This window comes from Physcomitrium patens, chromosome 3 (genome assembly GCF_059467195.1).
Source record: "Physcomitrium patens ecotype Gransden chromosome 3, ASM5946719v1, whole genome shotgun sequence".
Taxonomy (NCBI): Eukaryota; Viridiplantae; Streptophyta; class Bryopsida; order Funariales; family Funariaceae; genus Physcomitrium; species Physcomitrium patens.
The window spans coordinates 22,834,898-22,862,700 of NC_143412.1; the positions used below are offsets into that span (position 1 = coordinate 22,834,898).

The 27,803-nt window shown below is 33.4% G+C and overlaps 4 protein-coding genes and 2 long non-coding RNA genes across 8 annotated transcripts; 4 read left to right on the plus strand and 2 right to left on the minus strand.

Moving 5' to 3' along the window:
* The first annotated feature begins 1,419 nt into the window (after positions 1-1,419).
* Positions 1,420-2,374, plus strand: LOC149989596 (uncharacterized). Its single transcript, XR_016502310.1, has 2 exons — positions 1,420-1,481; positions 1,924-2,374. It is a non-coding gene; the product is annotated as an uncharacterized LOC149989596 (long non-coding RNA).
* A 1,386-nt stretch (positions 2,375-3,760) lies between these two features.
* On the plus strand, positions 3,761-6,816 carry LOC112280519 (uncharacterized). The gene is made up of 6 exons (XM_024516093.3): positions 3,761-4,402; positions 4,640-4,738; positions 5,219-5,396; positions 5,616-5,713; positions 6,020-6,087; positions 6,244-6,816. The coding sequence occupies exons 1-6, from the start codon at positions 3,788-3,790 to the stop codon at positions 6,380-6,382; spliced, it is 1,197 nt and encodes a 398-aa protein (XP_024371861.1). The 5' UTR covers positions 3,761-3,787; the 3' UTR covers positions 6,383-6,816.
* On the minus strand, positions 5,239-6,139 carry LOC141045230 (uncharacterized). Of its 2 annotated transcripts, none has more exons than XR_012217227.2 (2): positions 6,000-6,139; positions 5,239-5,562 (listed from the first exon to the last, which is right to left on the minus strand). It is a non-coding gene; the product is annotated as an uncharacterized LOC141045230 (long non-coding RNA). The 2 variants fall into 2 exon arrangements; XR_012217228.2 differs by having other exon boundaries at positions 5,239-5,734.
* Positions 6,817-7,265: 449 nt separating the features above from the next.
* Positions 7,266-10,630, plus strand: LOC112279639 (uncharacterized). 2 transcript variants are annotated; one of them, XM_073532989.2, is made up of 3 exons: positions 7,266-7,711; positions 9,826-10,159; positions 10,317-10,630. In XM_073532989.2, exons 1-3 carry the CDS (start codon positions 7,637-7,639, stop codon positions 10,358-10,360), a joined length of 453 nt encoding a protein of 150 aa, XP_073389090.1. In that variant the 5' UTR covers positions 7,266-7,636; the 3' UTR covers positions 10,361-10,630. The 2 variants fall into 2 exon arrangements, with proteins under 2 accessions (XP_073389090.1, XP_024370041.1); XM_024514273.3 differs by lacking the exon at positions 7,266-7,711 and having other exon boundaries at positions 9,031-10,159.
* Positions 10,631-17,651: 7,021 nt separating this feature from the next.
* On the minus strand, positions 17,652-20,684 carry LOC112280510 (MADS-box transcription factor ANR1). Its single transcript, XM_090249277.1, has 5 exons — positions 19,607-20,684; positions 19,249-19,410; positions 18,818-19,135; positions 18,361-18,628; positions 17,652-18,275 (listed from the first exon to the last, which is right to left on the minus strand). Exon 1 carries the CDS (start codon positions 20,468-20,470, stop codon positions 20,066-20,068), a length of 405 nt encoding a protein of 134 aa, XP_090105403.1. The 5' UTR covers positions 20,471-20,684; the 3' UTR covers positions 17,652-18,275; positions 18,361-18,628; positions 18,818-19,135; positions 19,249-19,410; positions 19,607-20,065.
* A 2,453-nt stretch (positions 20,685-23,137) lies between these two features.
* On the plus strand, positions 23,138-24,467 carry LOC112279772 (uncharacterized). Its single transcript, XM_024514439.3, has 2 exons — positions 23,138-23,400; positions 23,485-24,467. Exon 2 carries the CDS (start codon positions 23,559-23,561, stop codon positions 24,285-24,287), a length of 729 nt encoding a protein of 242 aa, XP_024370207.1. The 5' UTR covers positions 23,138-23,400; positions 23,485-23,558; the 3' UTR covers positions 24,288-24,467.
* The last annotated feature ends 3,336 nt before the right edge of the window (positions 24,468-27,803 follow it).

Sequence of the window (27,803 nt, forward strand, 5' to 3'; positions counted from 1 at the left end):
TGTCTATATTTTTAATGTATTTTGTCATTGTATTAATTCATTAATGATAATAGTATATTGTATTATTAAGTTTTTTTTGTTTTTGTTTTGTTGTTATATAAAAGTAGATGTTTCACATCAATTATTATGAAATTTAAATACTTCAAATTTTCATATAAGATAAATAGTTTATTTTTTCTTTGATTATAATTAACTTTGTAATTATACATGCATTGTTTTGATATTAATTTTAGATGGATGTTAAATGGACATAAATTTTTATTAAATCGACCTATTCTAACCATCATGGAAAAATTTTAAAAATTAAAAAAACATGTAGATTTATTTCTCTACTATTGGATTTACAACCAATAAAAACTGACCACATTCATTATAATTATTACATTCTTCATTAAGAGTGGATCTATTTAGTAAAAGCACGGATCTATTTAATATTCTCCTATTTTTATAGTTTAAAATTTTTCTTCAAATAAAAAATAGTCCAATCCTAAATTAGTTTATGATCAATTTACATGTAACTCTTAGATGACATGGTAACAAATTTTATCTTAAACTATTCACATAAAGTATTTGTGTAATAACAAATAACAAATATAAATATATATATATATATATATATATATATTCTTATAATAAAGCTTTGTTACATGCTTCTACATTGAATTACTTTAAATCTATCTAGATTATTTTTAAAATCATTAATATAACTCTTTATTGCAAGATATTTAAGTTATTATTATGATTATTATTATCATAATTTTTTTATGATAAATACATGCATGGCCGGTAATGTATTTAATATTTGTGTCAAAGAAGTAGTTTTGGATTAATTCATTTTTTTAACTTAAAGATTATAACTAATAACACATAATTTAAGTTAGCAACTCATAATGTACTCATCACGGTTGTTAGAAGATTGGTTTTTTTAAAAGTACCCTAGTGTAACAAATCACAAATTGAATATTTTAATTTAAGTCATAGATTATTATTATTATTGTTTTTTTTTGTTTACTGTAAAATACCATTGTTATATATTAAATCTCAATTTTAGATTTATTCTTTTTGAACAGATTTCAACATCTTGAGCTACCAAACCAAGTAAATTTTGGCGTTTAAAAAAAAACAATTATAGCTCCTAAAGCCTATTTGGTATTTGTTTAATAAAAAAACACAGAAAAAAATCTGAACATTTACGTGTTTTATTGCTTCAAAATTCATTCAGGATATTCATGAAATCTCTATTATCAAAAATAAATTATAATCACATTGTGTGTGTATGTATATACCAATAAATACATAATTATAATGTTTATAATCTAGTTTTAAAATTATAATGTTTATCATCGTCTCCCCCACCGCCACTGCACGAAACAGAATCCCGGTCAAATTGCTCCTGAGGCTCTCTTAATAAATAATCCGTTACTGCAGATGCTGGTCGCAAAAAGACCTGCGCAAAACTTGCCTCGCACAGCAGCATCGTGGTGCGCTCCTCTTCTCACGCCAATTCTCTGAAATTTACATGCGCCAGGCTTATCAGCTGTAGACCATCATCTTCGTGTAGCCTTCACTGGTCAAACTGGGTGTTGAAGTAGGTAGGTGTGGGATCCCCACAGCCCTTGAAGCGCTTCGCGACGGCCTCGATTACAACGTGTCTATTGTTTCAAAACCACCCCGGTGGAATCGTGCGGTGTCGTCGTCATTCACGCACATGTGCACCAGGAAACGAGCTCTCACTAATTGTAGCGTCACCTCAAGTTTTCCGATCCCTTCAGTGCGAAGGGAAACCGCATTATGAAGCCGTGTGTGTGTGTTTTTTTCGGTGCTTGGTTTAAAGTTAACGTGCTCGTCTGACAAGAAATCCTCAACGACTAGACGACGACGCATTATCGCAGGGTTGAGTGAGATTGTGTCATGCTTGTGCAGCAAGGGATCTCCCGTAACCGTGAATTCAAGGACAAGTTGCGAAGCTTCAAGCTGCCGGGGCATCGGCATTGTCACAGCTAAGGATTGAGAATCTTCTCGACGCCGTGACGAGCATGCCTCGTTAACGACGCCTCCTCGATATTGACGATGCGCCGTGGGACTTGGGAATTCAAATCTTCATTCACCCCACAGTGTGAGTTCATCAGTGTTGAATTGCCTCTTTGCATTATGAAGTATAATTTATTAATTTATTAATTTTGTAAAAGTATAACCATTTGATTATTAATTCTAAAATTAAAACACTAATTTAACATTTTTTTAAAAAACTCTTTATGCTGTGAACTACATTAGTGTTAAGTTGTTTGAAGAGGCACGAAAATGCTACATCCTATAACAATGGCTTCAGATACTCAATGAGAATTTGTTCACTTGCATTCTATTTTCATGTAAACCCAGGTAAATGTATTCTTGTTATCATCTGATTTCACAATTACGATAATTTCTACATTGTTTTATTGACTTTGAGTATTGCAACTTTAATTAGTATACTTCATTCAAATGTGTTGTGCATGATGAAATTTTCTATCTTAGATCAATAGTAATATCATATTTTAAAAATCTTAGATAATGCTAATGCTTTTTTATTTGATACATGAAGAAAGGATTTGTTTTTACAATCTCCCTACATTACATTAAGTCATTTCCTAATGAAGAAATCAGAACATGTTTGTAACAAAAATATTTAATATCTGGTAGATTCTCAGTATTTATCACAGTTTATTATCAGTAGTAGTATTAGGATTTTTATTTATTTATTATCATTTCAAAATCAAATGTTAAACAACAACATACAAGATGTACTTAATGTTTGATTGTAAGCATATTCAACTTCAAATACTCATATTCAACATGGAAACATTTGATTTATATGCTTTGTTATGGAAGCAAAATGAAAATTTTCTTTTAGATTTAATTTAAATCTGAGTTGAGGTTTTTAATCACAATCCAAATATTGTACTATTGTGAGTCCCACTTAGGTAAATTTTAAATACATTATAATTGTTGTCGCAAGAAATCAAAATCTTTATTTTAAAGATATTTCATATATATATTTGATCTTAATACATAGGTTTTAATACATAGAGAGAATTACATCTTCCATATTTATTAACAATTAAAAACCAGATATTGACTTTTATACTTAATGAGTTTTAATTTTATCTTTGAGGCTGCATCCTCAATCTTATCAAGATGGAAAATTTGTATAGTTTTCTTGTAAGGTGCAATTTTGCTGCCACTCACATGTACTTGTTTTGTTTTTGGATTTGTTTTTCACAGTAACTGATACACTTAAATGCAGAATAGTAGTTGTAGATTACCCATCAAAATTATTATAGGATTAACAACCTTTTAGAGTTATTGTTTTTTAAGTGAAAATTATTGCAGTAGTTTTGTGAAGAATCTAGAGGCCTTTAGACTTAGAAGTACACTTCGAAAGTCTTGATTAAAAATCCATCTGAAAAAAAAGTTGAAAACCTTGAATTTTAAACAAAATAAAAAATAAAAGAAATTTATGATATGGAACAAATATTCTTTTATTATGATTTAAAAATTGGCCATCAATCTAAATTTCTACCTATGATTGGATACAACCAAGAATGATAGGGAACGCCGTTCCCGTGGAGAACAAGGGGAACGGAGAAACCACCAAAGCAAGGTGAGCCAGTTTCAGCAAGGGTTCAGAGATGGGGCATGGGGAACATATTGGGAACAAAGGGGAACCGGGCACAGAGGGAGAAACAAGGATGGAGGGTGAGCAAAGCCCAGTTAGGGCTTTGGAGGAAGGAGAGTTTTGGTTGTGGCTATGGCGACCATGGCAGCAGCAGCTCCCGAGGTGTTGCGGTGCTCCTACGCCTGTGTTCTCGCCTCCCCAGCCTCCCTTCATGGCACCAATGTGTCGCCCATTCCCTCAGCTCCTCTCTTATCCAATCCTCGTCGAATTCGGTCCAGAATTGTAGACGTAGCAAGCTCACGAGTCGAGGCAGTCAACCGTGTAGCTTCGTCCTCAATTCGACGATGCAACTCGGGTTTTCTAGGGTTTAGCTCGCACGCTGCCACGATTTCGCATTCTTCTGTCCTTTGGAATTCGTCACCTGGCCGTTGGATTTCGCCGTCGTTTGTTGTGCAAGCGAAGAAGGTGGCAGAAGTTGAAGTCGCTGTGGATAAGGTCGGTACACCTGCCGGCGAAGAGGAGGAGGAAGAGGAGGAAGTAGAAATATCCTGGATTCAAGAAAAGGCCGAGGATCTTGTTATTGCTACTGGCCAAGCAATTGATAGAGTTCCTGGGCCGCGAGTAGCGGAGACTCGCATGCCCTGGCTCGTTGCATTGCCGTTAGCCTACCTAGGAATTACTTTTGTCATTGCCTGTGTCAGGACGTACAAGAAATACACTTCCCCCAAAGGACAACGAAAACGCCAGGTAGATTCGTTTGGCCACATTAGCGACAGGGGTAAATATATAAGTTTTCGAGAATTCTTGGGTATTTAGTGTAATTTCTGACTGCATCCCCCCCTCCCCCCCCCCCCCTCCCAAATTAGCCTTTGTCTCTTGCTTGCATTTCAGAGGGATTCAATTTTTGACTCATTCCCAGCCCGCCCCTAAAACCTGTGCTTGTCTCGACTTGGCTGTGTATCTGACGAAAGACTGTGGTGGCAGGTAGGAAAGAATGCATTTTTGGTGGAAAGTTTAGGAGAGTACTTTCCTACGAAAAGAGATGAATTGGATGCCAACAAGCTTCAGAAGCTCGCAAACAAGGTAATATCACTGATCCACCTTTCTCGTTCTTTTTCTTTAATTAAGAACCGCAGTTTCTATTCTGACGCTCACATTGGATACAATGCTCGTCTAAAACGCACTTATCTTAACTGTCGAATCTATCAGTGTGAAAGGTCTAGGTGTGCATCAATCTTTTTCGTTCATTGTTCTCTAAACGAAGACATTACGAAGACATCGTTCTTATGAATCAAATTTTTTGTTGCTCGTTGTTGCTGGTTACTTCGATTAGCGATTTATCTCAGATAAGTAGGTAATTTGCATTTTGACTTAAGAAGTTGTGGGGTTTCTACGATTCGATAATTATCTTTCTAAACATCTTTCCTTCACATGCGAGTTTGTAACATTAGCACTCGCTAATTTTTTCATGTCGTGAAACAAACTTTCTGAACCTTTTCTTTGATCATAGTCGGTTTAAGATTAGAAAGCTTACTCTATGGTTTAATTTGTGGAGATGTGCAGTGCAATTTTTCTCTAGGCGAGGTTCTGCGCAAATACGTACGTTATGCTCTAAATGAGCGGCCATTCACCCCAGAGACAGTTGCTGACCTGCTCCACTTGAGAAAGGTCTCAGGTTTAAGTGAATCCGAGGTTGCTGATGTGTTGAATGACGTTGCCAAACGCTTAGTGAAGTCTAAAGGTACCTCACCCATGTGCGGCTATTGTTCTTCGTTTGAATGTCTTTTGGTTATATATATTAAACTTCATTTTTTGTACACCTTCCTCCATATTGGCATGTTCTGTTGTCTTTTCGTTTGCTCCAAGTGCATCCTTTCTGGTATATCCGAAATAGGGACTTGTATTCTCTGAACGATTTGATAAAGAATATATCAACAGTTAAAGAATGTGGTTGTGCCAGGCCCAGTCGTGATGAATACAGAAGGCATGACAGAAAAGGGTATTAAGCGAAAGGCTGCAGTTCAGGCGCTCTTTTCCAAGCTCCTCTATCTTTCTGAAGTAAGTTCTTCCTTCCAATTGCTGCAACAATTTAGGCATGTTTCTAAAGGAATCTAGTACAGTTATGCTTTCAGGATTAAAAGATATGTATATTCCTCCAAGTCCAATTAAACAAACTCATGGTTGATTTTCTTGACTTTGCTCACATGACATGTTCCAACCAAAGATTCACAATGTGCAAGGCTATGTGACTGTCATGTGTCATCAATTGTGTTTTCTTATCATATGTTTAAGAATGTTTTGGATTAGATTGCGGATGTATTTTTCATTGTAGAATTTATCTTACTTGCTGCTGGTGTGTTCCAGTTGGAGGAGTTTGTTACGAGTGATAATAGAAGTGCCTTGACCATCAAGACAACTTTTGGTGTTACCGAGTAAGTCTTCATACACTACTTTTTAATTATTGCTAAGCATTTGATATTATGTACTCGATTTATGGACTCAAAAGTTTCATGTTGGGTTTTGTGAGATCTCGAGTTGAGTTGAAAAGTATTGTATCAAGGTGGTTACTTTCTTTTTATTTGCTGCAGCGATGATGCAAACAAGATTCGGATCGATACTCTGTCCGAACAAACGGACGTCGAGTCTCTGGAGCGTATGGTTGGATCTGCCGGTTCAGAGTCTGACGATGAGGAGGTCGCTTCTCCCGAGGCTGAAAAGGATAAGTAGTCGAAAAGCCCAATCCTGAAGAGACACTACCCTCGATTATTGCTCTAAGGTGGGTGCCTTCTGTAAGCTTAGTTTGTCCAGTTTCTGCGCGAAGTTTGTAGAAACCATCAGGAGGAAAGAGAGGCATTAGGAGCGGAGGAGAACCATCTGTCGTTATCCGGTATACCAACTTTTCATCCTCATTCGTTGAAGGGATCCGTTTTAGCGAAGCGGTCTTTCAGTTAGCAATGCACTTTAGTGAAATGAGGTTTTCTGTGACAAAGATAGAGTTAGAAGATAATGACAAAGTCGAAGAACTACTTTGTTGTACAACTAGTTTTCCAATGGAAAGATGTGAGCGATGATCAGTGGAGCTCTTGGGTTTGAACCCATGTTTAATAACATTTGGAGAAGCACTTGCTGCACAACCTCTATCATGGTTATTCTGCACATAAGCAAGGATGTCATGATTGTCCCGTTTATATTTGCTCCATGAATCAGATAAAATTTCTCTTTGAGTGTACTGAAATTGTGAGCCTTTGGTGTCATGTGGTAAGTCGGAAATAGTAGTCCTTTTATCATTTTAACATTTTATCATGTAATTCAAGTGATGCCGCGGGATCAGTGCTCAATTCAAAGATTAGACAACTGCAAATCAGTATACCTTACGTGGTAAAATTATTAATCTAATATCGCATTTACGTCGTGGCACGATCTGTCAATGAAAAACGAAGCGTATTTCCCTTGCCGTCAAAGAAGAGTCGGTGACTCTGTTGAACCACATTGTGATAGATAATATAACAAGTGGAGCCTCTTGTGCATGTTCCATGACAGTAGTGACAAGCATGCAACATCCTGGCGCTTGTCTAGTACACATGTCTGCATAGACATTGTCTTGTGCCCCTGTAAATTGTGTCCTTTGGACAATCGCCATTTCATGGGTCTTTAGAGGGTTGTTTCTCTCCAAATTAAGGTGGACGATCTTGAAGTCGTGACCCTTCGGATCCTCTAGTTTTATAATTGAATTGTTCTAAACTTTTTGTTTGTTTTTTTTTGATGGATTTTGGATTCACCTAACTGCTTATCTTGATCACGTTTCTAATTTTTCTATTTCTGCCTTGGTTTACACCTCTTAATTTTTAACATCATACTATTTTGGGATTATATTGTTCCTGAATTGAGCTCAACAATAAAAAGATATTTTCACAACTTGAATAAGTTAGAATTTAATTAACTCTCAAATGAATACCATGAAGAGTTCAAACATTTCAATTAATGATTGAAGACATAGAATGTTGGCCCCCAAATTACAAAAAAACAGAACGTGGCACCAATAAAAATATTTCACATGTAATAACTCGAGAACTCTCTTTTCTTACAAAATCTACCACATTATTGATTGCAGTTATTTTTTAGACAAGGCTTGTTTGGCTTCTTTTCTTTTTGATTGGAATTGTTCTTCAAGTTTGATCCATTATCAATAATAATAATATTATACTCTTATTTTTTTTACATATTATGTAATTTTTTTATTTTGTATATTAAAAATCATTAAAGTATACTATGATTTTCAGTAAGGAATTATAATATATATATATATATATATATATATATATATATATATATTGTTTAAGCAAAAGACGTGTTGAATCTATTTTAAATTCTTGATTGCATATAAGTTTCAAAGTATACTATGATTTGTTTTAAAAATTCTTTTCCTTTAGAACTTATGTGCACATCTAATGACAACTGTTTGGTTTAATGAAAATATTGAAATTCTATAAATGAAGATGTTAGTTCACCATTTTTGTTTTCTTTTTAAATTAGTGATCCATACAAACAAAAAATAAATTGCCATCTAATCTTAATAAAGTTATAGTATTACTTTTATAAATAATTAATAATATCTCCAAGCTAGATCTTTTTCTCCAATACAGACCAAATTGATAAAAAAATTGACTGATTTTGAGAAAAAAGTTCTATTGGTGTATTTGATCAACCTGTTGATTTTTTGTTAATGTAGTATACTTCTAATTAGATAAAAAAAATACTAATGAGGTGAAAATATAAAATTATAGGATATTTGTACATTTAAATATATATATATATATATATATATATATATAGTTACATAAGTTTACACTTAAAAATTACATAGTTCTAATTCTAAAAATATTGTGTATTCATTTAAGAATATGGTTGCTTTGAAAAAAAGTTGCATCAAACTCTTCTAACCCTTGTACTTCTAAAATTAAAAGACACACAAATACTGCATATTCTAGCCTTCTTTATGGGAAAAATATTAAACCTAAAACTCATGCTATTGCTCATTGCACAAAATTGCATAAGAAAGTACAGTCTTTTGAAAAAGTATATGGTGATTGTTTCAATCAAAACATAAATAGAAAAGGATGTTGTATCTTCAAGGTTGTTTAAGAAGTATTTGAAAACCAATAATGGATCTAATATTAGAATGACTGAACCACCTTCTATTATTACATAGTTGAAGAACCGTTTTCCTAGGAACTTTGCAGAGGAATTTTTTTCATCAAGCACTTGGATGGGACAACTTATTAATCGTTTACTATAATTTTCTGATATTTTTTTGAGTTTTTTGTCAGCGAAAAATAAATTTGATTAATAATTATATAAATTTTAAGAAAAAAAATTTAAAATTTAATTTATACAATTATCCCATTGACTTCAAAATAAACTCAAATAAGCTAAAAGAGGATGCGCAGAAGAACTTGCTCACGAACTGCAACAATAAAAGCCGAACAAGTTCAATCACCGTCTCACCGACACCGCCAATCCCAGCTTGCCATCGCCCTCGTCGTAGTCGTCGTCGGCGTCGGCGTCGCCGTAGTAGTAGTAGTAGTTGTTGTTGTTGTTGCTGCGGTGGTTGCGAGTGGCAGTGCGTAGACTAAAATCCATATTGTTTAGAGATGAGGAGTTGCGTCCAAAAGTGCGGCGTGGCCTTTGCGACTGACTGACTGGGTTGGATTGACCCGAACGTGGAATTCGTGTGGGAGTGTGTTAAGGAGGAGGGATCTCCCCTTTTTTCCTTTTTGTTTTTCGTCTAGAATTGTGTGAGCCACGCTTAGTTTGGTTTGCGAGCTGTGGTTCCGCGTCTCTGACTGTGCGCAGTGGTGCCTGCTTTTAGGGCCCTGCATCCCTCCCCCACCACCTCTGGGTTGTGTTTTGGGGCGTGTGTTCGTGTGTGTATGTGTGTGTATGTGTGGTGGGTGTTGGTGTCTTACAAGGTTGTCGTGAGCGTGACCTTGTGAGATGCGCCTCTGGTTTCCGGATCCGTGGAGCGCTGAGGTGTTCCATAAATGCGACCACTGGTTGCGACCGGTGAGGAGTTGCAGTTTTCCCGACATTGACGACTGGTGGGAGGGTGGTCCCGGTGTCTGGTGGAGCGGATTGCTGCAGTGCTAACAACGAACCGCACTGTTCCGCAGACTGCAGCAAGTTTGTTCCAGCGTTGGGTATCGATTGCGGTTTTGAACATGGCTCAGATCAAGTCGCTGCGGGAGCTGGCGGACTTGGGGTTCGTGATCGCGTTCCGCTTCTATGGGCGGTATCCTGAAACAGGACGGTCGTTCTACCACCCTCCGTCTTGCGAGACTGGCCCAGCCGATGCACAAGCTTCAAGTCTCACTGGTTCTGGCAATCGTGGAAGGTCCTCTTCTGTTGGACGACCAGGTCTGGTGAAGGCGACGTCCCTCATATTGCCAAATCTTGCGGCCCAAAGCTTGCCATTCCTCTCAAGCGCCGGAACTCATCAGGATTTCGGTCAGCCTTCTATTCATCCTTCTCTTTCGTATGTTTTGTGTATTATCAATGCGATTGACTTCTCCGTTCTTTCTAGTGACTCTGAAGTTGTAGCCTACGTCACTGAACCTGAGCTTCTGGTTGAACTGTTACCGTTTGCTGCTCTGTCTCTGTGCAGATGTGCTCTCATCCCCACGACCCTGGTCGGATGCCTCCGCCTAGTTCCGGATCACCATTAATGGTGCCGACTCAGTTGACGTGCGCAGCTGGAGGCGCGATGTCGATCTGAGTTGGATTGTGCGCCTCTCCTTAAAACTGTCTCTAGCAACATGATCTAACCGTTTCCAAATGGTTCTCGTTAACGTCGTGTATTAAACCAGTTCACAGGAAATCGTGAACAACGATTAAGACCCTCAGCGGAGGAATTATTGTACATGTACATTCCAGTGGCAAAATAATATGAGCCATCGCTTTATTCTTTTGCAAAGCAAATCGAATGATTGTGGTGGATGATGGTTCCTTGTATCATCAATGCCATCATAAAGTGGCGAGAGTTATTTTCCACCCAAAGATTGAGAGTGCCCTCGGACCATTGATCCCAGTGGACGCCTAAAACCAAAATCGGTGATCTGTAAAACATGATCATCGACACACTTTCATCACCGAGTGATTTTACTTCTAACCATTTTCTCTTCCATGCTTCAGAGTGAAATCGAAGAGCTGTCAGTGATACGCATCTCTATCTCCGAACTGTCGTCGAAATGAAATTTACTTCAAATGGTTTGTGAACCATTCACAATGGTGAATGGGCAGCTATAGACTATCCTGCTTCTTGCATTCATGCGTCTGGGCAGGTGACAAACTCCCTTGCAATTCCCACAAGGCTGGATGTCTGAAAATTGCAACAAATCCGAAGGAGTCTTTGAACTCAGCTACTGAAACCTTGTATCAACCCACCTCACTGTCATGGTTCAATTTTTATAACTACTTCTCCAATTTGGGAATAAAAAAACCTATGAATTCATTTATTTGATTCAACCTTGATTTCTTGGCAAAGCTAAAGGTGTAATAACAAAGTTCTATTGCATAAGAAAAGAAGCAATATGGAATATGGGTAGCTGATATTAGGCGAGGATGTGCCCTATAGTATATGTATGTAGGAATAGGGTACTAAAGAATGCTTCAAAATTGGAACCATTATGAAACAAGGTGAAAGAGATTCTAAATCCCTTCTTCCTTTATAAAAATCTTAGGTTAATCTTTGCTATTGTCTATTGAGTTCACATATTTTTTCTATTTCCAAATTAAATAGTGGTCACAAAGATTATATTATAGAAATAAAGTAGATTAATTTAAGATTTAAATAGATTGATTTAATATTTTTTTATTTAATTATATTCTTATATATATAATAAATGATTAATTAAAAATTGATCGAATATCTTCCTTCTAAAACATACCTTAAAATTTAAAAAATAAGGTAAGAAATCCTAAATTATATATATTTTGATTGATTGAAATTGTTAAGCATCTTTAAATTATTTTTATATTTTAAAAATAGGTCTAAATACATCAAGATAAAAAAATAAGATATAATGTATTTATTTTCTTATATATTATAAATAATAAATTTTTATAGAATTTTTAATTGGACCTATTTTAAAGAGATGGTTTTAAAAAAAATTAAGAAGTAATATTAAAAAGATTGAAATAAAAATTAAAAAATAAAGAATCATATTTTTATTCTTTCATAATTATTTGATTTGCAGTACATAGAAAAAATCAGCATAGTATTTGTCGATATAGTTTGCAATAGTTGGCAATACAATAAGTAGTATTTCAAAAATAATTATTTCAAAAAAAAAAGACAAACTTTCTTCTAAAGAAGGCCTAGTTTCATGAAATAAAATAGATATGCATATATATAGGGCTACATCCAAAAGCTTTCTTTGAAGCCAAAAGTTTGATAGATAGATTCAAAAACAAACTAAAAGATAACTCATAGATCAAATATTATTGTGTAATTTTTCTTATCAGAGCAAAAACTTCTTCTATAAGAATTTGAGGTCTAAAAGCAGATCCCATGTATATAGACTTCTTGGCACATATAGCATCCTGCTTGTATAGTCTTCTTGCCAATTGTCTAATTTAAATATCTTGAGTTGGATATTATAGGTGTTTCACAAAAATGATCTTGTATGATTAAAAGTATTAAATTTAGTAGTTGTAATAAAGAAGTATTTTATTAACACAACCCTTTAAACTCACAAATGTGGTCTTTGCAAGAATCTAATATTGTAAATCAAAATTCCATCTAAAGAAAGATTATTTCCACTTATAGTACCATATAGTATGTAACACATACCTACACTTGATTTTACTTGCACAATTGTATATGTTCATGATATTGTTTACTTAGCTCATCTAAACAAACTTTTATTTGTTAGATATTGTGTAATATCCTACTAATTCTGAATGCATATGCAAATTTTGAGGTTAACCAAATAATTAGATTAAAGTATAAGAAAGTTTTTGTAGGTTGAGGTCTCAAAAATTGGAGTTTGAGGGTTAGTGAGTGTTTCTAAGATCTTTAGCAATTTGTCAATTGGATTAAAGTGATTTTTTTTTGTATGGATACTAGACTTGATTTTCAACATTTTGATGAAATTTGAGAGTAATTCAATGGTTCAAGAAAGAGATACTTGCATTGGAAGTTTAGCATTCAGGTTGGAGTAGGAAGCCACCCAACATCTGATTGGATTATCTTATATTTCTCTCAATTAATAAGTGAAATCAATTTCATCTTTCTTGTACTTGTTTCTAACTAAGATATTAAGAAGTGTGGAAATTTTGAGTTGATATCAATGTTTTAATCATTAGTTGTTGGTATCAGTAGTTTAATCATTAATTGTTTTGCCATAGGATTTGTTAAGAGTTTATTTAAGATCTTGAATTTGATGAGAATTTGTCTACAATTTGATTAGGACTTAGGATTTGATCTAAGATTTGATTAGGATTAGGATTTGATTTAAAGTTGATTAGGATTTGATTAGAATTTGATTTAGAATTTGATTAAGATTCAATTAGGATTTCAATTAAGATTTGACCTAGGATTTAGTTAAGATTCAATTAAGATTTTAATTAAGGTTATATTAAAATTTCTATTTTTAATATTTATAAAGAATTATTTATTGTTTCTAAAATTTTCTATTTATAGTATATATTCAAATTATTTTTATTTCTTTAAAGATTTTTTTAAAAAAAAATTTAAGTTTTTTTTTTTTTTTTTTTTTTTTTTGAAATTAAATCATGACTTCTTTGTATTTCTTTTTTGACTTCTTTTTTGAAAAAATAATTTAAAGTTTGATTGTATTTATTAAGAATTATTTGTAATTTATTTAAGGCTCTATTAGATTTGATAGAATTGTTATTGTATTTTTACTTACCTTCCACAGTTAGATGCCCGGTGCATTCTCAAGCAAGAATACACATAATACAACAACATCATCCAATGCACTTATGCAAAAGATGATGTCTCATTCTTATTGAGATTGCACAAACCTTCTTACTTGGACATATCATTGAAGTCCATCCTTATACTTGTTGGTTGTGTTAGTAGGAATTGTATCACCTACTATACCAATGCATAAGGCCATTATTGTTTGGTCATTAAAAATTTCAAGGATTTTTAACCTAAGACAATTAATGATAGATAGGAAGAAATAAAAAGAGAAGTATGATATTGAAGATTTTGGAAGTAATTTTCTTACTCCTCCTTATGTCTAACATTAGGATTTATTGTGAAGAAGAGAAGTAAAATGAGAGAAAATTAGGGCTTCCAATTTTTTGTCATTCTATCTACTCATCCAACTAAATTTTAAATATTTTTGTCCCATTGAACTGGCTAGATTATGGATATAGTGGATATTGATTAATAAGTGAACATCAAGGAGATTTCAATTTGGTTGAGTTGTAAACATTGTGAATATTGGCTACATTGAGAATATTATGGTCAAATTACTTTACTTGAGACATGGGCACCAATCCTTGCTTTGATGCTATAGTACTATTCAAATTCATATAAAACTCTTGATGCAATTTTTATTTATACTATTGGACTGATATTATGCAGAGCTTGGTTCAATGCTAATATGGAAACTTGATTTACTTTGGAAGTATTTACATTAGTTACATTGTCCATGTGTACTTAGTTAATAGCTAAAGAATTGCACATTTGAAGAAATTGGCAATAGAAAGCTAGTTAGTTGAATGAATATGAAATATTGACTCTCAAAAAAGGAAAGACTTTGTTGGAGCATAATATAGTAAAGGATACTTAGATACATACTTGCTTTCATTCTTACCTTTAGTTGTAGGTAAAAATACAAAAATCAATCACCATTTGGCCATATTAAGACAACCATGTATTGCAACCTTTGGAGAGTACCATTTACTTATTAAAAATGTGATATATTGTATTATATTCAATATATAGTTCTTTTTATTTCTTTTGAACTTGAAAAAACATTGAATTTCTTTTGTAGCTTCTTTGGATATAAGAAAATGATCATGTTTTGTGGTACTATGGTTTAAAGCAGAGACAAGTAGTGAGGATCATACAACCAAGTGAGATTGTGAATCAATACATCACCTATTAATTTAATATATAATTAATCCATCTAAGTTTTTTATTGAAAAATCACAATGCATCTGCAACATATAAATTCTTGTTTTTAATATTACAATATTTTTCTCCTTTTAGAGTTTGCACATTCCAATACTGCACTATACAAGCTTGGTAGTGCTGTTGCAATTCAAAGTGAAGATTCAAGTATTGTATGCTACATTACAATGCATGTTTGGACCGCATTGAATCTCGTCAAGTGTTGCTGCCATTGCCAACAATGTTATAACAAATAGCATGAATAAAACATCTTTGGTAAAACATCCTTTGTAAAACAAGTATCTATGATTAATCTAATTGCTCTACTAATGATTTTTATTGTGACATGTTATACCCTAACAATCTAATTTTTAATTTTGTATTCATATGGATATTGTTGTCACAAGATAATGATAAATTTTTTAGTCATTTTGATGATAGGTGGATTGAATTAATGGCTGCTGAGGTTGATTTAATATTCTTAATATGTGTATATATTAAGAATAAATATGATAAAATTTTAATTAATTTTTATTTAAAGTTCTTATAGACATATTAAATATGATTATTTTGTATTTTTTAGTAATCATACAAAATAAAGATACTAAATTACTAAAAATAAATAAATAAATAAATAAAATTTAAGAAATTAGTGCATCTAATTTTATATCTTAATACATTTTTAAATTATACATGATTGAATTTTTTATTATAAAGATTTTTATTTTTATTATATTAATAAAAATAAATTCAACATGGTAATAATAAAAAACATTAATGTAGATTCTTCATCTATCTTTGTTAATTTATAAATTATAATTTTTGGATTTTTTGGATTTTTTTTGAAACAAATAAATAAAAGCATATTTTTTCCTTTTACTTATAAAATGTTAGATCATATTACATCTTAACTTGTTCCATCTACCTATCTAAAATTTTAAAATTTTTAATATTTAGATCCTAAATTTTTAAAATTCTTGATGTTATATTTTTAAAAATTAAATTCTAAATCTCTAAATTCTAAATCATAAACTTTATATTTCTAAATTTTGAAGTCTAAATCTAAATTCTAAAATCCTTGTCAATAAATTTATAAATTTATAATTTTTATATTTATAATTTTTACATTTTACATATAGATATAATAATTATTTTTTTATTAAATAAAATAAAATTATTATAATATTTTTATTTTTATATATGACTTCTATATACATAAGCTTGGTTATCTTTACTATAGATAGCTATATCTTTTAACAAAGTCTTTATCTAAAAAAAAACTTAAGGCTCCTAAATCTAACAAAAAAAAAAGACTTTGTAATTTTTAGGTCTTCAATAATCATTTATTGTAAAATAATAAGATAGTTGTATAGAAAAAATAAAACCTTTATTAGATGTTGCATAAGATTCCAATCATAATCTCTATTATTACTAAACAAACTCATTTTCTAATACATTGTCTTCATTGACAACTATGCTCCTTATTCTATATTTGTGTTGCTTTTTTATATGATATTTAGCAATATGCTTAGGTTTTCTAAAATATAAACACAATCCTTCTTAATAATGTGAAGATTTTTCTTCCTTAGTAAGAGATTTAAAACATATTGCATTAATTTGCATATCTTTTACTTTTGTGCCTATATATTGAAAAGATGTTCGCATTGCTATTGAATTGTAATGATGTAAAGGTACACTTGGGAAATTTTTAGATCAAAATTCAAAAAATCAATTGTCATTCTTTACAAAAAAAAATCAATTACTTGATTCAATGTCTAAAGATTAAATAAACTTAACATCAAATTTTTTACACCATATTGAAATTTATGGAAAAATTAACTAATAAATACAATATCATTTTGTTTTTTTATTAATTTTAAAATTTTAAAATTATAAAATATATAATAATAGTCAAAAATTACTTCAATTCAAAATACAAATCTTATTAGTTGTAAGGTATATTATATCATTTTTTTTATACATAAAACATAATTTTACCAACAAAGCCTCAAATTTTTTTAATATTAAATTATGTTATTTAAAAAAAGATAAAAATTATGATAAAGTATAACCTGAAAGCAATCTTCTTATAAACTTAATTTTTGATTCAAGAATTAGATAACTTTGAGATTGAAGCTCAATTACTAATTGAACTTGATTAATAAATCTTTGAAACTTTGATCTTATACTATGAAACTTTTCAAGAAAAATATCTTTTATTTTCTATTAATTTTGGTGGCAATTAAATGATATTTTACTATAAAACTAGTAATTTGATTTGGTGTAGATATTAAGTTAGTTCCAATTATCTTTACATCTTTACTTCCAATCAATCCTGTTGCTCATGGTCGTAGTAAATTGAGTTGATGCATCGTAAGCATTAAATTTTTTATTCACTCCTACATTTACAATACTATATTTTTTAATTCAAGAAGCTTTGATATAATAATATTATAATAAAAAAAAATCAAGTACTTAACAGAGATATATATATATATATCTAGAAATTATTGGATTAGTTATTGCTAAAGATAAAAAAGATTAGAGATTTTTGAAATTAGATTAGAAGTAAAAAAGATATTAATAAGAATGAAGAAGCATAACTCTTGCTTCTATAATTACTTTCTAATTAAAAAATTATATAATGATGTTTTATAGATCATGTGACATGTGTTGAATTTGAAAGACACATCTCCAATATATATACCACATAGCCAACTTATATCATAAGTGGCCAATATGTACAACACATTGCTAATTTAATAGCTAAATTTTTATAAACATTTCTTCTTATTGTAAATTTTTTTCTTTGTTGTTGATTAAAAAATATTAAGAATTTGAAATATATTAATTTTTAATTACAATTGAATTTTATCCAAAGATAGAAAGATAATTACAAAATTCAAGTACTTAACAAAGAGCTATAATTGTAAGCAGTAAAAAATAGATTATATAAAATAATAATAAAATTTTATGTATTTATAATAAATATGTCAATTAATATTTTATAATATAAAAAACTCTTCTTTTATATTAAAAGATTATGTCTTGTGTTATGGCTTATTCATGTTACTTTATGGATATTAAATAAAAGATTATTTTGGCTGTAATATCTAACGTAAAGGTAAATATGGGTGTTTTATTGGATAACTTAAAATTTGAAGTTAGTCTTGAATCATGTTCATCGTCCTTCCGGGATTTAGAATTTGGTCTCTCTAACTTTATCACCTCTTTTGGCTTAATGTTAGACCAGATTATTTAGCATACTCACAAAATGATATTCAGAGGGATTCTGATTATAAAGTAAGATTCTAGATCCATGTATTGTCAATGTTGGATGCTTTCGTTCGATGTTGGAATGACTATTGTCATGGCTGTTTTGGTCCACTACTTCAAAACCGCACATTTTCTCAGCTAACACTCTTGAATTGAGTCACAGCCTTGTGGCTTTGCACAGGCTTTGCGCCACATATCCTGCATTAAAATTCAAGTCATTAATTAGTACTAATAGTCGAACTACAAAATGGCAAAAATGGAATAAAAAGGTTGAAAACCATACCCGATCCAATTCATACTTTTTTTTTGATTTGATGAATGCCGCACCAACTCTTCCATTTGGATCATTTAAGTATTTTTTTTCAATTGACTAATAAAGGGTGTCTTTTGAATAAAAGCTAACCCCAATATCCCCATCCTTGAAGTTGTTGTGGTGCACTGTACCGTGGATGCACCATTGAATAAAAAACAAGAACCATGAGGAGGCTTAAAACAAACCCTGTATTCATTGAGCCAAAAAGTTGTCAAATCTCCTAATTCCATGTTATCTGCTTCAAAACACACAGCAAGGCAATTTTCAGATTATACCATGTAAACAATCCATACAGTAAAAATGAATTAAATAAATATATATATATATATATATATATAAATCATATATAAAAACACAACTTACTTGGATGAAGCCACAATATTATACCATCCTACGAACTTCGTGATTGTGCTTTATAGGTAAATACCTGAGACAACCAGTTGGAAAACTTTACGATACATGATAATTTGAGCTCTAGAGATTAGTAGTCCTCAGAACTTGTGTGCTTGAGGATTACTGAACACGAGCATTGTGGCAGCCATTGTCGCACAGAAGAACGACACCCTCTGTGGCAGATGTTATCAACCCAGAGTCTGATGGTTTCTATAAAATGTAAATTGGCCAGGGGAAATTGTTGTCCTTGTGCACTGCAGGTGGGTTCAACTCGTACTACACAGACCAAATGTCCCCTTCTCCAGCAATGCTTTGAAATGGTACTTCAGCATTCAGTCACATCTTGGTCCACCTGATCTTTTTGATAGAACACCTTCTGTTAGTTGCTTAACCGTTAATGCAGGTGGTGATGTTGTGGTACTCATACGGACAGTGATTACTGCATGTAGTTAATGTCAAGCTTACCGTCCTAGTTGACGTGGAACTCAGGTGGCTTTAAAGCTGCACCCTATCCATTTGTAAAACAATTTTAACGAGTCTGGAATGAAAGCTTTGAATCTCGAGACTGGCTCCGTCCTGTGTGCTCTGTCTGGGGCACTTTCTTGATTTGAGACACAAGCTTGAAATCTTCATTAGATTACATGCAAAATCATCAAAACCATAAAATGATTATGAACAATTTGGTGCGTGTTTATTGAAGCCAAAATAATTAAACGTGCAACTGGATATTAAAAGCCTTGTATAAGAAGATATTATATTCGAAGGTCATCTAAAACAAGTTTGCTCAATGTCAAAGCTTAAGGATGTGAACGAAAGAGGATACTGTTCTGCTACGACTGAGGCATTAAATGTAGTCCCCCGAAATACATAAGATCTTCCTCAGTGAGATTCCTCCACCCAAGTTCAGCGCATTGCGCTGCAGGGAGTCCCACACGAGGCATAGGTCTCGGTTGCTACTCATGGATTTCGCTGCATCCATCCCACGCGCATTGGGCTGCAGGATGTCCCACTCCAGGTTGCGATCTCGGCTACTGACTTTAGTTTTCGCTGCATCCATCCCCCACCCAGATTGTGTGCATTGCGCTGCAGGGAGTCCCTTACGAGGCAGCAGTCCTGGTCGCTAGTCGTGGGATTCGTTGCATCCACCCCACTCTCATTAAACTGGAGGACATCTCGGTACAAGCTGCACCCTCCGCCGCTGACCATTGAATCCGCGGTAGTATCTAATATGGCGTGGGAATGTCGCAATCTGTGTGTGAGGCCTCGGACCGCGCCACACAACTTAAGTGTTCGATGTCGAAGCCGTGGATCGCACAGCGGGATTCAAACCTTGTGCGCTCGACGAAGTTCCCGTAGGCTGCACCGTGAGCGGGTTTACGGTCGAATTGGGTGGAGCCTGGGGGTGGTCCTTAGGCGCCCCGGTACTTGAAACTTGCACAGAGTGAACATGTTGGAGATGGTATTCTCTGAAGTCCACAAACCTCTGCAAGATATCCATGACATTCCCGTTCGTCGCCACCTCTTCTACATCGGAACCATCGGGGTTGAACACGATCAGGACCACTTGGTTGCCGCACAGAACACCCAGCTCCTTAGCCTTGTTGATTAAACCATGCTTTCTCCTCGAATACCCAACTGGAATCTCTGAATCAGGCAACAACTCGACCACGATCATATTTCGCCCCATGCTGCGCACCGTCGACTAACAACAACTCCGTGGATCATCCACCCACAGCATTCCTCCAAGACAGATTCCGCGCCCTGCGATGAGAAGACAGCTCAGTTGAGTGCGAGGTAACAATACCCGACATAAAAGCATCGTCGAAGTGCACAGTGTAATTTTAGCAGAGTAGTAACATGCAAAGCATGACCCACTGCAATTTTGGAACGAATGTGGTGAAATGATGTTGGATCTTAGTTTGAACAAAAAAAACTCCGTATTGGTCTATGGAATGACCGGAGTTTGATTTCGATCGCTAGAGTTTCGTAAACGAGGCGTTGATCAATCTGTTACAACTCCACCACAGAAACTAACGCACCCGAAACTAATGCACACTGACTTTGTTGTGCAATCGGAAGCTACACCACAGTTTCAACACCAGGAACTGATTCAACCCACTTCTGATGGGGCAAAGCCCTAATGGACACTGCAGATTCAGTGCATTGAAATATAGAAACTGGTGTTGTACATTACACATTTTACTTCTGAGGGGACTTTTCCTTTATCGAAAATGTTTACGTTTTGCGATGCATCGTTTGAGGTGTGAGATAAGCGTCGTCTACGTCGTTTGAACTTTAATGTTCTCGGTAGAGTTGAATTCTTAAATTGCTACTCCAAGTTACCAAATGTTTGTGGTTTAGTTGTTGAACCATATTTGAAAAGTTTCTGAGTATACGGATATACTTTAATTTTTTTGTTGAGTTCTAATTTATGGACTAAGTAAAATAAAAGGATAATTTGGGGCTTTTTAATATCATTCGGTGTTTGCAAACATTAATGTGTAATGCAGAATTTTTTGTAAGTTTTAGAATGTATAGAAGTGTAATTGTATTGAAAGTACATTCCTGAAATGAAGAATCGATGCATGGAGTTAAGTGAATGTAAAAGACAAATAAAGAATAAAATTGAATTATGTGTTCGTTTTGAAAACTGTTAGCATAATATTAATAGTAATAAATATTTGAAAATCCTGTGTGCGGATGTAATTTATTTGAAGAATCACACATCACAAAGCTAGCCTCCCAATTGCTATTGTGATACAAAGACTTAGAATTTCAAATATTTTTGTAATAATAAAAAGTAATCATGAATCAACTTTTAGAATATTTTGATATATACAATGTAATGCATCAGTCTAACAACTTTCATTGCATTCTTTTCTAATCTTGTTAAATGATGTTGAGTGCAAAAATGCAATTGCTTGTAAAAAAATATATGAAAAAAATAAAATGCAAGCTAATAATTTTTCTATATTTGTCTTTGTATACTATTAATTAATATTACAAATTTTATATGCAACAAAATCATACCTCTATCAATACAAAAGTCAAACCTAGTTTAAAGAATAAGATTGAAAAATAAAACATTGATTTTGTAATTAAATAAAATCTCACACCTCTAAAAATAATTAATTTTAAAACTTATTTTATCAAAATATTTTTATCCTAACAAGTAATTAACTGATATTTATAGATACATTTGGTATTATAATTCCAATTGTGTTTATTAGTTCAATATTGTATTGTTAAAAAGTGACTCAAACATGACATTTATCAAACATGATATTTATACATACTCAAAAAAATATACAAAGATTACATCAAGTAAATGCATATGAATCTGTTAGTTATTATATCAATGTTTATAATGAATATTATTTTTCACACATTTGCTGTAGAGTAGCTATTTATGCATATTTGAAAGTTTTGCATCTATCCTATCTTTATTATAACAAAACTCATATTTAACAAGTAAAATAAATCTGAGGTGATGCCTTAAATTCTTATTTTCATAATTGATGCATTAAATTCTTCCATTTACGAATATTTTTCCAATATTTACTTCTGGACATTCTGAAATTTACAAAAAAATAATTGTATTAAATATTAATGTTTGCATATACCAAAGGATTTTTAGAAACCTCCAAATTATCTTCTTATTTATTTGGATTGTAAACTAGGACCCAGCAAAAACTCTAGAATATTTATCTATATATAAATAAAAAGCACTTTAGGTATAAAATAAAGACATAAAGATGTAAAGACATAAAGATGTATAAGGAAATGGATAGATGTGCAAGAGATTGATGTGCCTAATATTTCTACTAATATATATATATATATATATATATATACATAAAATATAAGGGAATATTAAATAGACCAAAGTTTTGTTTTAAATTGATTCATCTATCCTAACCATCATGAAAAGAAATAATGATTTATGGATTTATTTTTTCACTGTTAGATTTGCAACCAATAAAAACCAACCACATTCATCATGATTATCTTATTCTTTATCAAAGGGGGGTCTATTTAACATCCCTCTATAAATATATATATATATATATATATATAACCACACATAAACTTCTTAAATTTGGTTCAATAACTTAACCACAAAATTTTGGTAACTAAAAACATTGTGTAGCAATTTGAAAATTCAATTCTCCCGAGGACATTAAAGTTTCAATGAAGTTCCCACATAGAAACTTTTCTCCCAGTTTAAATGGCACGTCGGAAAAGGTAAATGTGCTCGAAAAAGGAAAAGCCCCGGCAGACAAAAAAAAGTGTTGGGGAAAAGTAAAAGCGATGGCTACCGTCTATTAATCCTCAACATAAGTTTCTATGTTTCAATGCACTGAATCTGCAGTGTCCATTCGGCCTTTGCCCCATCAGAAGTGGGTTGAATCAGTTCCTGGTGTTGAAACTGTTGTGTAGCTTCTGATTGCACAGCAAAGTCAGTGTGCATTAGTTTCGGGTGCGTTAGTTTCTGTGGTGGAGTTATAACAGATGGATCAACGCCTTGTTTACTGAACTCTAGCCATTCCACAGACCTAGACAGAGTTCTTTTGTTCACGCCAGATCCAACATCACTTCACATTTTTTATTTCCCTGGTAAAGTTACACGCTGCACTTCAATGATATTTTTGAACCGGGTATTGTTTCCTCAAACTCAACTGTGCTGTCTTCTCATCGCAGGGTGCGGAATCTCTCTTGGAGGATTGCTGTGGGTGCATGATCCGCGGAGAAGTTGTCTGTAGACGTTGCGCAGCATGGGGCGGAAGAAGATCGACATCGAGTTGTTGCCTGCTAAGAAGATTCAAACCACATATTCGAAGAGGAAGGTTGGCTTGATCAACAAGGCTAAGGAGCTGGGTATTCTGTGCGGTAACCAAGTGGTCATGATAGCGTTCAATCCCAGTGGCTCCGACGTAGAAGCAGTGGCGACGAACGGAGATGTCATGGATATCCTGCAGCGATTTCTGGACTTCAGACAATTCCACCCCCAACAAGTGCAATCTGTGCAAGTTTCAAGTACCGGGGCGCCATTCAACCACCCGCAGGCTCCACAAGATTCGACCCTTGGCCAGTTGCAGCCAACGGGATCAGCATCAAACACGCCAGTTCATGATGTCCTTGTGCAGTCTATGGCTTCTACATCGGAAGCACAAATCGTGGGGCCCGGTAAGCAGCCCAACATAAAACTTGCATCACGCGGTGGTCACTATAATGAATACGGCGCATTCAAAGGTGCGCGACTGGGGCTGCAGCCTCGTATGGGACGTTTTGTACCGCTGTGTGCACGAATTGGGTGGGGTGGATGCCGCGTTTTCCAAGGTCACCTGCCGGAGCTGCATCGTACAACGGGACTTCGTGCAGATCAATGCGCACAATCTGGGTGGGATAGACGCAGCCATTTCCAAGGTCAGCTACCTGTACTGCAGTATGCAATGAGACATGCTGCAGCACGGTGCGAATACTCTGTCCGTTTCTGGGCTTGAGCTTGTCATCCTTGCCCGGTGGTCGTGCTGATCTACTCTGCATCGTGCCTGAGATTATTGTATAGACGAAGAAAAGAACTTCTATCGAGGAACCCATCGTTAGCATGAAGTGAATCCCCTATTCCGATGGTGTTCGCAGTAGGATACTCAAATCAATGGTTATTCTGTAACTATCTTTCTTTCAAACATGTAAATACTACAATTATACGGTTCCTTCAAAAAACACATGATTTCATCACATTTGTTTATTTTTGTGTCTGTAGATTACTCTTTCGTTTCTTTGTTTGTCTATTTGTGATTATGATGCCAGTCTACCAATTCACTCGTGTATGTTAAGATCAACCGTGTACTAGAGCATCCATTGTGAAGTGAACAACGCACATGTCGGATTCAGTTTATTTTTCTTGATGAGTAGCTGCTTTCAGGTCTATTCGGATCTACAGTTGTTGACACCAACCATTTATATCACCGATATGATGGTCAGATTAGCATACGTTCCTGCGGCCCTCGGTGTTGACGAAGGGGCATTGTCAGTGCTGAAGCATCGACAAATGCTCTCTCAGCTGCAGTAATTTGGTTCTCATCCTTTTCTTGCTCGACCCGGAATAGTTGAAGTGCAATCTTTAATGTGCGACTCAACGCGTCAGACTCATTGACGCACCCAGTAAATCATGGAAGACATAGATATGCGCTTCTGAATTGTGAGTTTCGCACCCAGCCCTTTGTCTACAATTCTGAACCACAACGGCGAGACACGGGCGGAAAATCCAAGGCAATTTTCCCGCGGAACAAAGAGAGTAACGATTTTGCTTCACTGCAACGAAACACGGAGGATGGAGAATATTCGGAATACTTGTGGATTCGAGCTTATCATACTTGCCAGGTGACCGTGTTGATTATGCCTGCATCTTATCAGACATATCGGTAGAGACGAGTGCAAGAGCTCCAAGTCAGGATCCTGCCACAAGCCTGGCATCAATCCTCCAGCCTCATGAATTTTCGAATTTCTCCCTGCCTACCCTTCGAAAGATCTCCACATTTCAAACACACTGCTTCCATGAGAAGCAACATCTTGTGCTCCAGGAATTGTGTGTTAAATGTTGCTGGTTTGAATGAACAAACTGATTAAGGAAAAATCACGTAATTCTGCTCCTCACCTCCACCTCCGATGATTTGAAGGAAATTTCTCGAATTTCTCCAAATTACTCGTTACCGACAATGTTCAACACCTGTCGGTACCACATTGAGCCAATGATGCTCGTCTCTCTCACTCGCCTTACACTCAAATTTCGCCATGAGCGGGCCACTGGCCCAGCTTCAATCCAACTTTCAATGAGTCTTTAACCAACATCCTTACAAAGGGATAAAAAAAGAAAAAAGAAGAGTTTAAGTTAAAAATTGTAAGATCAAATATTCAGGAGTGAAGAGAAAAACGTCCATATGAGTAAGTACAAGATATTAAATATTATCAATAATTTAGACAAAATTTGCACCTAAATATGTAAATTAAAGAAGGTTTTTATAAATTTCTAAATTCAATTAAATTTGGTTAATTAAAAAAACTTTTCAAAAGCTATAAATTAATTTCATTATTTTTTTAGAAGTCAATATTGAAATAATTTCTAAAAAAATTAAAAATTAAAATCTTAAAATATTTAATCATGTATTTTTGAAGAATTTACAAATAAAAAAAAAATCTAAAAGTATTTTCAAATAGGAATACAATATCAAAATAGTTACAAATAGGATAATAATTTTCCTTATATAGGACTACAATTGCAGTTACAATACCTTTATATTCTCTACCACTTTCTTTTCTTGCCACTCTTAGATTCCTATTCTCAAAGGACATTTATTATCTATCATTTTAAGAACAATAAAAAATAGATGTCATCTACACATTTATGTAAGACAATGGCCTTAGGTGCAACTTCCACATCTCTATGAACCAATGCAAAGATAAGTAATTTTATGTAATCACATTTACTTTGTATAATAAGAATTGCTCTACATTCATGCAAATATTCCTCCTCCAAGGACTTATTCTTATAAAAGTTTTTGCACTTTTGTTGTACGATGTCGAAGTTTTTTGATTGCATAACATTTTTAATCTTGCAAAGACACAAGTGGAAGTAAAAACCTCATATACTATACCTTAGAGAAGCCAAGAAGTCCACCAAAATCTCTTTGTTGCAGATTACAAGCTTGGATTTTAAAAAATAGTTAGGCTATTTAATTAACTACATATTGTCAATTTTAGAAGCTTTGCAATAATTAATATAGACAACCATGGGTGCTTTTGTAGGGAATTTTTGTGCCTTACCACATAAAAGATTGTTGCTATATATTATTATCTAATAGACACAATTGATGCAGTTCAATCAAAATTCACCTATAAAGGTATTTACTTAGGCTTCAATCGCATCAATAGAGAGAGGTTTAGCTTGTGTTTATTGTTTTTGGTATTGCACTAGTAAAAAGCTCTAAAAACTATACTTAGTTTTATGAGCAAGTTGCATATGCAATGCCATTTTTGAATTTAAAAACCATGACTACAATTAGCAATCATGAAAAGATACATTGCAAATTGGAACATAATAGTAAAAAACTTTATTATATCAAAAACAATGAATATATTTTTTCTTGATATTATTAGAAGATATAGTATAGAGTGGCTTCAAAACTTTTAAACATGGTGCATATAACTTACATCTAGCAAATTAAGAAAAATTTCAATACAAAATCAAGACAAAGCTCAATGGTGAGATTTGGATGAGAGAGCGTTGACAATGGATACACATGAAGTTGCCTTGGCGGAAATTAATAAGATGCACCTTAAAGCACATATGTACTTAAGAGAAATTCTATTTGATACATGGACTCTTAATTATGCAAAAATTTCATGTTTTGAAGAACTTATGTCAAACATGGTGAAAGCAATAAATACTTGGATTCTTAAATTGTGCCACACAAAGCCGTTTAATGCACTCATCTACCTTGTTTCTAAGACTAGTTTTATAGTCTCTATAGACATGGACACAATCAATGGTACTACTCTTCAATTTTACAAAATTTGATAAGCTGGCTACTTGAGCAAGGTCTATCTTTGTAGTTAGGGAGAGGTTGATCTCAAAGACTAGTTTACTTGTAGAAAGTATCACAAAAAAGGTCACAACCACTGCACTTGTGATTGTCACAGCTAATAATAGAGGTTGTTCTTATTATAATAGAGTTATCATTGTTATGTAAAATCTCTTCTTTATGATAATTTATTTGCAAAAAATGAAATTGCACATTATTTTTGGAAGATTTTGTACATTAGTAACTTTTTCAAGTTTGAAATAGATACTTCTTTAAAAAAAAAAAAAAAAAAAAAAAAAAATGAAAATATAATATTTCAAAGGTAGTTGTTGATGAATCAATTACTTAAGTCAAAAAAGTGGTGTTTTCATTATTCACTATTAAATCTTTTTGCTATGCTATTATACATATTGTCAACAGATAAAGCAAGTAAAA

What these genes read in the sequence shown, in the direction of transcription:
- LOC112279639 (XM_073532989.2), top strand. Translation starts at nt 7,637, where the DNA reads ATGATTGAAGACATAGAATGTTGGCCCCCAAATTACAAAAAAACAGAA. An exon ending in CCAATAAAAATATTTCACAT is followed by an intron (nt 7,712 to 9,825) that starts GTAATAACTCGA and finishes ACTGTTCCGCAG; the next exon opens with ACTGCAGCAAGTTTGTTCCA. An exon ending in CGGAACTCATCAGGATTTCG is followed by an intron (nt 10,160 to 10,316) that starts GTCAGCCTTCTA and finishes GTCTCTGTGCAG; the next exon opens with ATGTGCTCTCATCCCCACGA.
- LOC112279772 (XM_024514439.3), top strand. Translation starts at nt 23,559, where the DNA reads ATGGGGCGGAAGAAGATCGACATCGAGTTGTTGCCTGCTAAGAAGATT.
- LOC112280519 (XM_024516093.3), top strand. Translation starts at nt 3,788, where the DNA reads ATGGCGACCATGGCAGCAGCAGCTCCCGAGGTGTTGCGGTGCTCCTAC. An exon ending in AGCTCCTCTATCTTTCTGAA is followed by an intron (nt 5,714 to 6,019) that starts GTAAGTTCTTCC and finishes GGTGTGTTCCAG; the next exon opens with TTGGAGGAGTTTGTTACGAG. An exon ending in ACAACTTTTGGTGTTACCGA is followed by an intron (nt 6,088 to 6,243) that starts GTAAGTCTTCAT and finishes TATTTGCTGCAG; the next exon opens with CGATGATGCAAACAAGATTC.
- LOC112280510 (XM_090249277.1), bottom strand. Translation starts at nt 20,470, where the DNA reads ATGGGGCGAAATATGATCGTGGTCGAGTTGTTGCCTGATTCAGAGATT.